At 38.2% G+C, this 14481-nt stretch overlaps 1 protein-coding gene across 1 annotated transcript in view; it reads left to right on the top strand.

Annotated features, from left to right (window-relative positions):
- Nucleotides 1-583: 583 nt before the first annotated feature.
- Nucleotides 584-14481, top strand: part of CHMP2B (charged multivesicular body protein 2B) — a 24844-nt gene continuing 10946 nt past the window's right edge. Inside the window, exon 1 of the mRNA XM_007956178.2 lies at nucleotides 584-617. Coding sequence (XP_007954369.1) covers nucleotides 584-617 — 34 coding nt within the window. The remainder of the gene's footprint in view (nucleotides 618-14481) is intronic.

Here is a 14481-nt window from a genome sequence, read left to right on the forward strand (position 1 = left end):
TTATCGATAACGACAGGACTGTCGTAAGTCCACTCAGAGTGGGTCCAAGCGGTTCCAGGAAGACCACATTTGTTTTCGGACTCTGGAGATCCCTGAACTCCAGCTTCCTTCGGGTTAAGAGGAAAGCACTAAGTAAAAGTCAGAAATCAGAACAGAACCCACGAATACAAGTACCCAAACACTGCTCGCCGTCTTCCACGCTCTGGCAATACCTAATGTCCCAGAGTCGCCCCGCTGAGACCCTGAGAGCCCAAAGAGCAGACAGCAGCAGAGGTGAGGGCAGTGGCAGCGACTTCACAGGTCCTAGTGCGCAGGCGCATGCGCACAGCGCGCAGGCGCCACCGAGAAGTGACTTCTCCAAAAAAGTGTCTTAGTTCCTGGTCACCTGAGCTTGGACGACGCTGCTGCGGTAGTTTCTCGGGTGTTTTCTGGGCACCCTTCCCTGTCTGCCTGCCCATCCGCTCCACCACCCCGAAACCTCCAAGGGCCTGTTCTTTCTAAGGGCCTGTCCTTTGCCTCTTGCCCTTTCCCAGCTGCGGGTCGGACCGGGCCGAGTCGGACCACTCGGGCGCGGTCCCTGACCATGGCGTCCCTCTTCAAGAAGAAAACCGTGGATGGTGAGTCCCAGGCTAGGCCAGAGGTGCCCAGCTTTGCGTTTCCTTGATGTCTTTGGGGGTTTTCGGGCTGTGATCCTGCTGCTGTCCCTGGGGGCGGGGCTGGATAGAGTGGCCCCACAGGTGAACGCCCTCGCTGCGTCACTCTGCTTCACCATCTCTCTGACTCCCAACTCAACCTCACCTGGACTTTCTGGGTTTTTCCCTCTGACATCTCTCTGTCCTCGCCCCCGTATTTTCTTTAATGGAATCCTGAGCATTTCGGAGAGGTAGAGTGCTCCTGGACCTTCAATGTCGTTAGACTTGGTGATCTGATGAATGTCTTGTTGGTTTCTTCTGCTTGGTTTGTTGCTCCTTCAGTCTGGAGCTGTACTACTTCTAGGCACGCAAGCTGGAAACGTGTGTTGGGGGGCGGGGGTTGTGATGGTGATGATGGAGAGAAGTGAAAGGCTTCAGTTACAAAATGAACTTTAGCCTGGGCTGATCTTGTCCTGAGAACATCCCATCAGTAGCAATGTGTAACAAATGCTCTCTATTGACCCCAGTAGCAAAAGAAAAGAAACCCAAGGGAAGTGCCTAGATTTGGCTTCATAATAGATTTTCTGTCTTTTCTTTTGCTAATTAATGTGGCATGTATTATTTGCATGAAAGTTTAAATTTTAACAATACTTGCATTATTTCAGACATTTAGCTCACTATCTTAAAATGACAACAGTTGAATGTATGGGGATATACATGTTTTATGTACATTCTGTATCTATAATGTATTATCAGTTATGCAATGCATAGTAGCACTGATTACTTAGTTAAATTTTCATTGATTACTACTAAGAACTAAATTTCATTCAAGAAATAAAAAAATCTTGTTTTCCATTACATGTTGCTTATAGGTTGTTGCTGTTCAGCTGAAGAATCGTTTCTTTGTAAGGGTCTAACTCTGCCACAAAAGGAGCAATGGTAGCTAGACAGTGATTGGTACAAACAGGGTGCTCAGTCCAGACCTGGGGATAACTCCTTCATTCCTTTGTATTGACTACTCAAAGCCAGCAAAACTGTTTTGAGGGAGAAAACAAAGACATTATCCTTATTCTACCACTCCATCCTTCAGTGTAACACACATTGTCATTCTAAAATTCTTTTATCACACAACACAATCCATTATTGCTTATTCTGAGTGGTTTAAAAAATTAGTTTATAGACTTTGATTAAATGGGAAGTACCATATAATACCTGGGATAACTATCAATTTGCTCTTTGATATAATGCCATTATATGCAATTGACTATGCTGTGTGATCTTTAACATGACAGTTTATTTTTTCACTCTTTCAGGATCAGTATTCTGATCTTCAGTGATTATATATAATACTCCAGGAATAAAATAAGTTTTATTTTCTTGATGTTTGAATTTTATTTGAAGTGAGAATTTACTAAGTAGAAGGAGGAAAAATATATTTTTCTTACTCTGATGTTACAGCTTACATTTTAAAACTTTTTGTCATATTAAAAGCCAACACATCTTAAGTAGTTTTAATGGCATAATATGTGTCAAATATTTCCAAAGACATAGATCTCAGTTCTGTATTATTTTCACTGCTATACTTCATGGTTCCTTTGGTAATGTAGTGACTTGTACTTCAAGCGTAGAAGGGAGCAAAAAGAAAAAAAAAAAAAAGACAATGTGGAGTAATGGTATTTAACTGTATACTCATTTTTACTTAATTTTTCAAGGAAATAATGTTTTTGCTAAATAGACTGACTTATGAAAAAAGTTTTAAAGACTTTTGCTAAGTCTGTTCTACTAAATTTAAGATGTATGTCTGAAATTTTTGAATGTAAATTTTACAACCATGTATGCTTACTATAAATACCAGGCTACAGACTTAGTAGCATGCTTTATTAAAGAATAATGTCAATTCTAATCATTTACTGATAGGACATTTTTAATTATGAATCTGTATTTTCATTATTTTTGTATAGAGCTTTACAGATGTTTCTACTCCTTGTTTTATTAAAATGAAGGCTTTTTGTTTTGTTTTGTTTAAAAGGTGACAGTGTTCTGCTTAGCAGTAATGAGGCTATATATTATGATATTTAATGTATTTTTATGCATTTCTTTCAGATCCTTGGACTTGCTGATTATTGATCATAAGGTCTTTTACTGTATGATGTCTTTTTTATCTGTTTCAGCAGTAATGAAATTCTGATATATAAGGGGAATATGCAGCTGCTTATAGATCTGGGGAATAATTGAATCTTTTTGTCTCTGGATTGGCTAGAAGAGTTATATACTCTATCATAAAGACTACTGCACATGTAAATTAAAAAGGGAGACAACATTATAGCACTTATTACTATTCAAAGTTATGTTTAATTCATTTTTGACACAAAGATGAATAAGTCTCTGCAGTATACACTTTGTTACAGAAATTAATGAGAGGTGTACCTCAATGCCAGAGAAGAGTTCTTTTGAATTTGAATTACATTGTTTTTCCTTTTACTGACTTTGACTTGTTTTATACACACATAAAAGCATAGTGGAGCCCCTCAGTGATGCAAACATTTAGTACTCCATTAGGGAGCTCTGGTGGCATAGTGCCTAACGCATTTGACTGCTAACCAGAAGGCTGGCCATTCAAACCCACCAGCCACTCCTTGGAAGGAAAGTTGGGCAATCTACTTCCGTAGTGATACCGCCTCGGAAACCCAAGGAGGGGTGGCTATGAGTCGGATCCGACTTGACGGCAGTGAGTTTTTTTTTCTTTTTTTTTTTTTATTAGCTGAAAGGGTGATGGTTCAAATTCATCCAGAGGCACTTTGAGAAACAGACCTGGCGATCTGTTTCCAAAAGGTCACAGCCTTGAAAACCCTATGGAGCAGTTCTATTCTTCATACATGGGGTCACCATGAGTCAGAATTGACTTGTGGCAACTAACAACATACAGGCACACAAACACCAGGCCTATTGCTGTCAGATTGATTTTGCCACATGGCGACCCCATGCGCTACGGAATAGAAATGCTCCATAGGATTTTCTTGGTTGTAATCTTTATGGAAGCAGATTTCCAGGCCTTTCTTCTATGGTGGGTTTAATCTGCCAACCGTTAGGTTAGTAGTCCAGCGCAAACCATTGTATCACCTAGGGACCTTCATTATATATGTATATGTTGACATAGATTATATACTTAATATATCCAAATATATTATGATATGTATCTACATATATTGGGTTGCACAAATGGTTAAGCACTTGACTGCTAGCCAAAAGATTAGCAGTTTGAACCCACCAGAGATGCCTTGGAACAAAGGCCTGGTGACCTGCTTCCAAAGGATTGTGGCACTGAAAATCCTATGGAGCACACTTAGGCACCGTGAGTCCGATTCAACTCAGTGGCAAATAACAACAACAACATACTGTTATGTTATGTACACATACTACTGTTGTCCTTTTTCCTCATTGGACTGATAGTGACTTTTTATTGAAAGTAATGATGAACCTGTAAATCAGGCTGAGTATCCATCATGAATGCACAATTCCTTAAAATGTGAGGTTCTTCAAGCACTTTTTTTTTCTTCTGTTATTCTCAATTTAAATTAAAAAAAAAAAAAGGAAGAAAGAAGAAATTCTGAGATCCTAGTTTAAGCCAGTATTGTGCTAGACTTTTTACATGCAGTATCTTATTTAATCAGTGCAATTTCTTTTTGCTCTTCTTCTGAACCTCTTGAAGAGTAGTTGTGTCTCTTATCTCTAATTCTGTACTTCCCAGACACTCCTCCATTTCCACAGCAGTTTGCTTTCATCTCCAGGAACCAGTTCTTGGTAAGATCATTAGTGACTTTTAGAATTGTCAAATCCGACACCATTTTTTGTTGTTCTCATCTCCTGGGCCTGTCTTTTGCATCTGACCCTGATAATAATTTCTCCCTTTAAATTCTCCATCTTGGCTTCCATTACTAAACACTCTTAGTTACTCTATACAAATTCCTCTGACCACTCCTTTTCTTTCTCTTAGATTTTTCTTCTTCTTCTTTTTTTAATCTTTCTCCTTTCTTCTTCCCTTCCTTCCTTCTCTCTTTTTTTAAACGTTAGTGTTCTTTGTTCTATATTGCTATTTTCACTGTACATTCTCTCTTATATGATTATAACTGAAGTGCTGATAGATTGTATACGTGCATCTCTAGATTTATTTTTTTCTGAGTTTCAGACCAATATATCCAACAGTTTGTTGTATATCTGTTAGATGTCCTAAAGTACCTCAAATTAAAAAAACGCAAACAGAATTCGTCACTGCCTCATTTAAATCAATTTCTTTCCTATGTTGGCAGTTTTGATTTTTTCCTCCATTTTCAATTAATTACCAAGCCCTGCACATTTTGCCTCTTAAGGATTTGGCATATATGATGTTCTGTATGTGCCTGCAACTCCTTAACCTTGCATTTTATAATTTTTCTGCTCTCTTTTCCTTTAGACTTACAACCCTCAAATCCATCATCTACAGAGTTGCCTGTGTGATTGATATACCTTAAACCAAAATCTGACTATGCCACTCCTCAGTGTAAAATGCTTTATTGAATCTCTGTTACTTACAGGATCAAGGGCAAGTTCATTATTAAGACATATATAGCCCCCCTTGATCTGACCCCTGCCTTTGTAATCATGTCTCTGGACATTTTACTGTCCAGCAACACAGTTGCTTTTACAGTATTGAGTGTGGTGGTGGTGGTTAAGTGGTCACTGCCGTTGAGTAGATTTTGACTCATAGCGGCTCTTCCTTGGGTTTCCCAGCAGTATCTCCACAGAAGTAGATTGTCCTTCCTTCCAGTCTTCCTTCTGAGAAGTGACCGGTGGGTTTGAAATGTCAGCCTTCCAGTTAACAGTCAAATGCCTTAGGCACTACGCCACCAGAGCTTCCACAGTATTAAGTATATACCGTATTTTTACTTATATTTGGCATATTTTGTTTATTATGCCCTTATACCTACAATTCTCTTTTTCCTTTTCTTTATCTAATGTGAACTATCTCAGTTTTTACTTTCTCCACAAAGTCTTCTCCAGTGTAACTAAAACTGCATTAAGTACCTCAGTTCTTGTGTTTCCATTTTTGAACACCTGCATCCTGACTCGTCCTTTCTGTTTTCCATAGTTTTTTGGGAAGTTGTTTGGCAATTATTTATAGCAATTGGAAATCCATTAGCAACTCTAGTTGGATTCTCTCTTATTCTAAGTCTTTCCTATTTCTGTATTTCCGAGATTTCAGAGGCATCAATGTTCATGAAATGTCTCTGCAGCAGTTTATAATTTATATAAGTTTATGATTTATATTTATTATATAAACTGAATCTTTTTAAAAAAACATATGTGTTTTCTTCCTAAATAAAATACAACATTTGAATGGTGGCACCTACAGGACTCATCTCTCCTTGGATACTGTGTGTCCCCTTAACATCTGTTATCTGAACATTTAAAACTAAAATTTACTTTCCATTTGGCTCCTATATTTTTGGTATGCCAAAGCAAAATAATTGAGTGAGGGCCTTAAGCACTCAGCATGTTTTTGTGAGCAGGCTTCTCCAGATTTTTATAGTAGATTGTTTTCTGTAGGAAAATGTCTTTCTTCTCTCTGTCTCTATACCAAAGCCTAATGCTTCTCTTCATGCTACCATTTTTTTTTTTTTTTTTTAATCTTCAGGTCCATTGGTCTGTGAAACTTTCTTGCAGGCAAGCTTTCTCTCTTGTTTCCTTACTTATTTAAGCTGAAAAATGCCAGGGGCAATGAGTCAGTAGGGGCTGGCATTGGCCTATTTGGCAGTCTGAAGGATAGAATTTTCAAACTTGTGTGAAGACCCACTCATCCAAAAGCTCATGTTCTTGCTAATCCAAGGATCCCATCAACTTCTGTGCTCAGGGGGCCTTTATTGGCTTCATTGCACATATTGTAATCATGATTGAATGGATCAATGGATATGTGTGCTTGATTGCATCCTGGCCCCTTCCCATCCTGAGATTATTTTCCAAGAGTGATCTTTGGGTTTCTTACTCATTTGCACCTGTTTAAGTGCTGCCTAGGAGCTCTGGTAGCGTGGTGCCTGAGGCACTTGACTGCTAACCAGAAGGCTGGAGGTTCAAACCCACCAGCCACTCCTCGGAAGGAAGGTTGGGCAATCTACTTCCGTAGTGATACTGCCTCAGAAACCCAAGGAGGGGTTGCTATGAGTTGGGTCCGACTCGATGGCACATGACAGCAATAACAACAAATGCTGCCTGGCTGTTTTAGGAAACAAAGATACCTTGATTGTTCCAGAAATTTCAAGGCAGTCTTTCAGGAACCAAAGACAAAGGCCAAATCTAATTCTTTGTATTAGTTAAATTCAGGATCACTATTGGGCTGGGGGTGCTGGAGGCAGGACCATAGGTAAAAATGATTTTTTTTTTTCCTCTAAAGAAATACATTTAAAAGCAGAAGATAGCGTTTATTATGTGAAAAGCCAGTATATCCTTATAATAAAACCTGTTCTATAATGGAGTAGATGCTGGCTAGGAGACCAATATGAATCCTTCTGTGTGGTCAGATGTACATGTGCTACTGATGCAGTGATCCTCAGTCTTGTAAGCTTGACATAGATCCCACCCCCTACCCCCAAAAAAAGATAGGCCCTTTAAGTAATATTACTCACAAATTGATGAATATCCATGTTTACAGATTATAATTACTTTTTGCTTTAATCCTCAAATGTGCAAATTGTATGTGACTAGGCAGGGCACAGGGAAGACAGCCATAATTCAAGTTGGGGCTTGGACTCAAACGCCAGTAGAAAACTCTAGTGAGCTAGGTTAGACAACAAGGTTTATTTTATTTTTTCTCTTCACTTTTCTTTTTTGTAAGGGATAGACCTTAATGACTCAGAGCAAAAAAAAAAAAAAAACAACCCAGAAAAACCTTTTGCTGTATACTTCTTCATAGGTCCAAAAACAAGACTGTGGCATTACCACTCTGGTCCAAGCAAGTGTATTTTGGTTGATGTGAAAGGCTGAAACTGGGATCTTAACGGTGAGAGTGGAGTGGACCTGGGTGGCTTTCTTGTACTAGGTATGGCTGAGGAGGAGTTCATTGATGAGGCAGGCTCCAGACCTTTTATACCTCACTGAACAGTACCAGAGAGTACCAGAGAGAGCATAGTCACAATCATGTACCTTTGACATGTTGACGGTTTTAAAGCTCTGCCTACTGCTACCATCCATATGGAGTGGTGAAATACGAACAATTCAGGGCACATTCTTATTGCTTGAAAAGGAAGCAGGAAATGGACAGAACCCAAAGATTTTGGCTCTCCTAGATGTCAAGATTATCCTGTACATGTGTTTATTATCATTGCCTTAACTCGATTGAAAACAGGGGAAAGAAGAAAATCATAATGGAGATAACCAATTATTTAATGCTTAATTATTTTAACGTAAAGAGATACTTATCATAGTTCAGACTTTATTGCTGTTATGTGCCTGCCTTCAAGTCGGACTCAACTTGTAGCGACCCCTCCTTGGGTTTCCAAGGCATTATCACTACGGAAGTAGATTGCTCAACCTTCCTTCCGAGGAGTGGTTGGTGGGTTTGAACCGCCAGGCTTCTGGTTAGCAGTCAAGTAGTTCAGACTTTAATACTGTTAAATTGTGAGCCATCTTTCTTGAGAACCAGTAGATTTTATTAAATATCTTAAAGGAATGTGTTACACATGTCTGTAAAAAAATCCTTTTACATTTCATTGTCTTTGTTTGTACTCTCTTGGACCATTGTTAAATGCAATATGTTGAGATAGTATTGGCTTAAAATGAGGTAGGAATAAAAGATAAAATACGTATATTTTATGCTTTTAAGAAGCTTATAACCTTAGCAAGGAGTAAGACCTTATAAGAAACACATATAATGGAAAATAAACTTGACCCTAAAAAACAAAAAGTGTCTCAGGACTTTTCTCTTACTATCCTTTCTGAATTACCTAGAAATAAAATTATTAAATATAGGTTTAGTTATAGAAGCAATTTTTTTTTGTTTTATAGAATATTCCTATTGTCTCATATGACAGGATGTTTTATTACCTTTCTCTACTTACCATAATATGTTTTAAAGCATTATGACTATATTTTAGTATATAACATTAGATGCTCTCAGTTTATAGCTTAGAAATATTTAAATATTAATAGGCCTATTAACAACTATGAGGCTATGGAATGTGCAGTAGTTAATTTTCTTTATTTTTCTTTCTCTAAAGTACAATGATGCTTATGGTACACCTCATTAATGAAGCAAAGCAAAAAATAAAGCTATTTCGATAAAATGATGTCCTGTTTAAATCTCATGTTATAATATTTGTTTTCTAACAAAGATGATTATATCTAGTGATGAGAAAGTATGTATTGATAGATTTCTAGATCTCAGCAATCAAGATTTTTAGCAGCTGCTTTGCATCTTGTGCCAATTCTTTGGTCATCATTTAACTTATCACTGTGGTGGTTTCTTTGCTAACACAGTGCTGCTATAGCATGACTATCTCAGTACTGCCACTTCATCTTCCAGAGTTGAGCTTTGGGAGTTCTAGGACACAAAAGGATAGTATTCCAGAAATTTGTTTGAAGTGTCATGGTTTTAAATTTAGAACATTTTCTTTTGAAATAATGAAGGAAGTGGTGAGTATTTATTTCCATACCAGTCCACTGACTTTAGCAAGCTGTGGTACCAAGTCCAAAATAAGAAAATGAGATCCTTGACAACTTTAATCTTTTTTTGCATCTATCATCATGTTGCTGATTGGTCCAGTTGTTTTCTTTATACTCAGGTGTAGTACATAGTGAAGGCTATAGTCTTTGGTTTTCGTAAGTGCTTCAAGTCCTCCTCACTTTCAGCAAGCAATATGTCTAGTTTTTGTATATTGATCTTGAATGATTGATACTTGGTAATGTTACTTATTCTAATGGTAGCTTTTTTTTTTAGATTCCATTATATTATTACATAGACTATCATGTCATCTATGAATAAAGAAAACTTCACATCATCCTTTTCAATCTCAGCACCATTTATAAAGTTTTCTTACCTTATTGCACTGAATAGAAGAACTTCCAGTAAGATGTTGAGTACAAGTAGTAAGAAATATTTGCATCTCTATTTATGAGGCATATTGATAGATAGTTTATTAATTTCAGTTTTTAATTTTTATCTGGCTTTGACATCAAAGTAATGCTGGCCTCATTGCACAAGTACAGAAGTATCTCCCAAAAAATGCCTTTTTTTTTTTTTTTGAATTGGAAGGGTTTTTGTAGAATTTGTAACTCTTTTTTTCCTATGCTTAATAAGATTCAAATGTTACCTGGGATTGAAGATTTTTTCTTTTGTGGAATTACAAGTTTGTTCTTTTTTTTTCCTCCCTGTAGGTGTAAGGTGAATCATTTTATGTTTTCTTGAATAAACTTTAATTTGTGTCCATCAAGTTCCAGTGTTGAGGAAGAAAAGGCTGATGATTTCTTTGAAAGAGGGGAAAGAGAGCCATCTTTGCTATTTTGTTGAGGATTAATCTATAGATGTCTGAGGAAAGATATGTTATTTTAGAATAGGGATCCCAAACAGTGCACCATAGAACACTGGTATCTAGGAAATGCTGTTGTTGTTGTGTGCCATCGAGTCGGCCCTGACTCATAGCGACCCCTCCTTGGGTTTCCGAGGCAGTATCACTACAGAAGTAGGATTGCCCAACCTTCCTTCTGAGGAATGGCTGGTGGGTTTGAACTGCCAGCCTTCTGGTTAGCAGTCAAGGGCCTGAGACACTATGCTATTTAAAGTGATCCTTGGTTTAATATTTTTGGGAAATAATTCATAATATATTCTTCCCTTATGGACTGACAGTGCATAATCATATACTGACATTTCTTCTGTCTTGAGGGAGCTCTGGTAGCCTAGTACCTAAGGCATTTGACTGCTAACCAGAAGGCTTGCAGTTCAAACCCACCAGACACCCCTCGGGAGGAGAATTGGGCAATCTACTTCCTACAGCAGTAAGGAGTTGTTTTTTTGTTTGTTTGTTTGTTTGTTTTTTAGAAGTCTTGAAACAAATAAAACTTTAATTTTAATTTTCCAATGTCAATAGTTCCTAGATATATTTGGCTACAGAACAGCCTCATTCTATCTTTTAAATGGATAGTGAGTTTCCCATTCAGTCTCCGACATCTTAGAAGAAGAAAAGAGGGCAAGAGAGGGAAAAAAATACCTCCTCTTGCCTCTCCCTTATTAATACATAATTTTTCATATTCTCATATTTAAGGAATCCATTTTAGAATCCATCACTAGTAAATCCTGAGCATTACATGTTCACAAATGTAATTTAATTGAGAAACAGAGTAAATAAATGAAGGAAAATATATGACTCGTATGTTGAATCTGCTACTGTAGTGATACCACCTCGGAAACCCAAGGAGGGGTCACTATGAGTCGATTCCAACTCAATGGCAGTGAGTTTGGTTTTGGTTTGGTATGTTTAATTCAGGAACATTGCCATCTTGTTTTAGCTATTACTCAGAAGGTCATTGCGGTTGAATGGTTGTATTTTATATAGTGATTTGAAATGTTTTTCATTCTCGTAAGAATTATGTCTCTTACAACTTTAGTTCTTGTTTGCTTGAAAAGCTTCACAGCATAATCTATTGTTTAAAATCAAAGGCTTTCTTATCATTCTGCCTCGGTGTCAATCCTGACACCACAATCAGAGGTCTGTCTTGGGAAAGTTTCTTACCCTACCAACTGTGGATCCACTTCTGTGAAAAAAGTGGCATAAAAGTACCTACCTTGTGGGATTGTTGAGGAATTTATAGTGCTTATTACTCATTAATATGAGTTATTTTTATGCTGAGTAAAATAATGCTCTATACAGAGAATAGCATAGTGCCTAAGGCACATGACTGCTAACCAGAAGGCTGGCAGTTCAAACCCACCAACCGCTCCTCGGAAGGAAGATGGGGCAATCTACATCCATAGTGATACTGCCTCAGAAACCCAAGGAGGGGTCGCTGTGAGTTGGGTCTGACTTGACAGCACGTAACAACAACAACAGCAATACAGAGAATATAACAAGTGTTGACTTTGTGTTTTTGTTTTTAATACATTTATTAAAGAAATTGTTAAAATCAGTGGTTCGGGAGACAGAACACTTGAATCTAAATCTGGCATTACTGCTCCCTACTTATGTGGCCTTGAACAAGTTATTTAACTTTAACACTTAATTTTCTTATGTATAAAATAATAGAAAAACCTGTCAAGCATTATTATGAATGTTATTTCTATAGCAGTTAGTAAGATTCCTGACAATAAGAGCTCATTGTTAATAAGAATTGCCATCCATCTCCTGGATTTTTTAAAGAAATCACAATTAGGAACAAATAACCCAATTTATGAAGGTCCTAAGTGACAGAGACTGTTTGCACTGAACTGCTAACTTAAAGTTGGTAGTTTGAACCCACTCAGCATTACCATTTGAAAAGGTATTGGCATCTCCTTTTATTAAGGTTAAAAAAAAAAAAAAATCACTGCTGTGGAGTCAATTCCAACTCATAGAGACCCATTGGGTTTCCGAGGCTGTAAATCTTTATGGAAATAGGTTGCCCCATGTTCCTTCTGCGGAGCAGCTTGTGTATTTAAACTGCCAACCTTCTGGTTAGCAGCCAAATGCCTTATTCACTGTGCCACAAGAGCTCCTTTCTATTAAGGTTACAGCCAAGAAGCCAAGAAAATCATAGGGAGCAGTTCTACTCTGTAGTACATGGGGGGGAGGGGGCGTCACCATGAATCATGATCTACTTGATAGCCACTAACAACAAAAACCCAAATTATAGTTCTTTAGGCCCATTTGAAAAGGTGAGATTGATGGACCCAAATGTATTCAGATAAATTAGAATCACATCCAGAGAGTTAGATGGGCATATGATATCAGAAGAAGCCCTGGTAGTGCTGTGAATAAAGCATTGGGCTGCTAACTAAAAGGTTGTTGGTTCAAACCCACCAGCTGCTCTATGGGGAAAAGATGAAGCAGTCTGATTCCATGAAGATTCACATCCTTGGAAACCCTATGGGGCAGTTCTACTCTGTCCCTGTAGGGTTGTCTGGTAGTTATGTTTGTGTGTCAACTTGGCTGGGCCTTGTTGAGTGGCTGGGCAGCTGGTGGTAATTATTCCCCATGATGAGACTGGCAATCAATTCCATGGTGGGATGTACCACAAGCAGCTAAGTAGCTGCCTTTGGGATCTGGTTTGCTTCCTGTATATAAGGAGAAGCTTTGAGAATGGTCTCTAACCTTTGGCACGCTTGGACCCTGCATGTAGCAGTGTCGTTGCTCAGCAGCCTGCTATGCTCTGCCGACCTTGGGACTTACAGTGGACTTAAGTTAATGCCCTGCCGTGTGGTTTGGTAACATCGGGACTGTGCCTTTTTCCTTGTCAACCTTGGGGCTTCTCAGCCTCAGCAGCCAGTGGCCATCTGAGCAGGAGGCGGAGCTGGACCCCAAGGTTGAGGGGTTTTCAGGCAGCCCCTAGAGCCTGGCACTTTGAACTTAGACTTAAAGTCTCTAAATTGTGAGAGAATAAACTCCTGTTTGTTAAGGCCATCCCACCTGTGGTATATATTTCTTGTCAGAACAGCACTAGGTAACCAGAACAAGTTGCTATGAGTCAGAATCAACTTGATGGAAATTTTTTTTTTTTTTTTTTTTTTGTGATTTGGGTGAAATTTTACAGAGAAAATTCACTTTCCATACAGCAGTTCACATACAACATTGTCTCAGGACATTGACTACAATTTACCCCAATGCAACAGCTTTCCTCCCCATAGTTACCTCTTCCCTGTGTCCACCCCTCCATGCATTCCTGCCCCCTGAGCTGTCTTTCTGTGCATAGACAGCCCTTCTTTCAACCATGATTGTTCCCTCTGAGGAGTTTATCTACCTAATGTAAGTAAGTATTCCTTATATGCCTGTCTTTCATTTGGCTGGAAGCCATAGGAGTAGGTTCAATTCCAGGCCTGAAGGGCAGCTAGGAGCCATAGTGGTAGCTGGGTACCATCTAGTTCTTCTGGTCTCATAGTCGTATAGGCTGAGGATCCCATGGCGTACTAGTTGCTTGGACTCATTGTTTCCATTGTCTTTGGTTTTCTTCATTTGTTTTTTCTCTGGACAAGGAGAGACCCATTGTTGCATCTAGATGGCCGCTTGCAAGCTTTAAAGATCCCAGTCACTACTCACCAAAATAGGATGTGGAACAATGTTTTGTGTAGTATGTTATGCCAATTGAGCTTGATGTCCCCAAACCCTGGTTTGATTTTGAGTGTACAATATATCAGAGCATTATGTATGTTATTTATTCCTCCCCAAAATCCCTATTTTATGAATGAAAAACCCAAGATTCACGGGATTCATTAACTTTTCCAAGATATATTATGATCAAATTGACAGAGGTGGGATTCAGAACAAAGTCTGCTTCATTGAAAAGGTTTGCTGCTTCACGCTGCTCTGATGACTGACTTAGAAAAAGATTTAATCAACATATGAATTATCTTTTTGGAATTGTATATAAGAATAAAATAAAAAGAAATGAAAAGGATGTGTGTGTGTGTGCGCGCGCACACGCGTGCGCATGGCATAAATAAGTTCCATGTACATTTTTTACTAATCAATCCTCTAAGGGAATATTTTACTGTGATTTATATATACTTTTGGTTAAACCTCAGACTATAACATATTTGCACACGTTACTTCAGTTCATTATGGAGTCAATATTTATATGTATTCCTACAAATACAAATATATAAATACAATACAATATATAAATAAATATATGATGT

This window comes from Orycteropus afer, unplaced genomic scaffold (genome assembly GCF_000298275.1).
Source record: "Orycteropus afer afer isolate SDZICR_OR568_19922 unplaced genomic scaffold, OryAfe1.0 scaffold00579, whole genome shotgun sequence".
Classification (NCBI taxonomy): Eukaryota; Metazoa; Chordata; class Mammalia; order Tubulidentata; family Orycteropodidae; genus Orycteropus; species Orycteropus afer.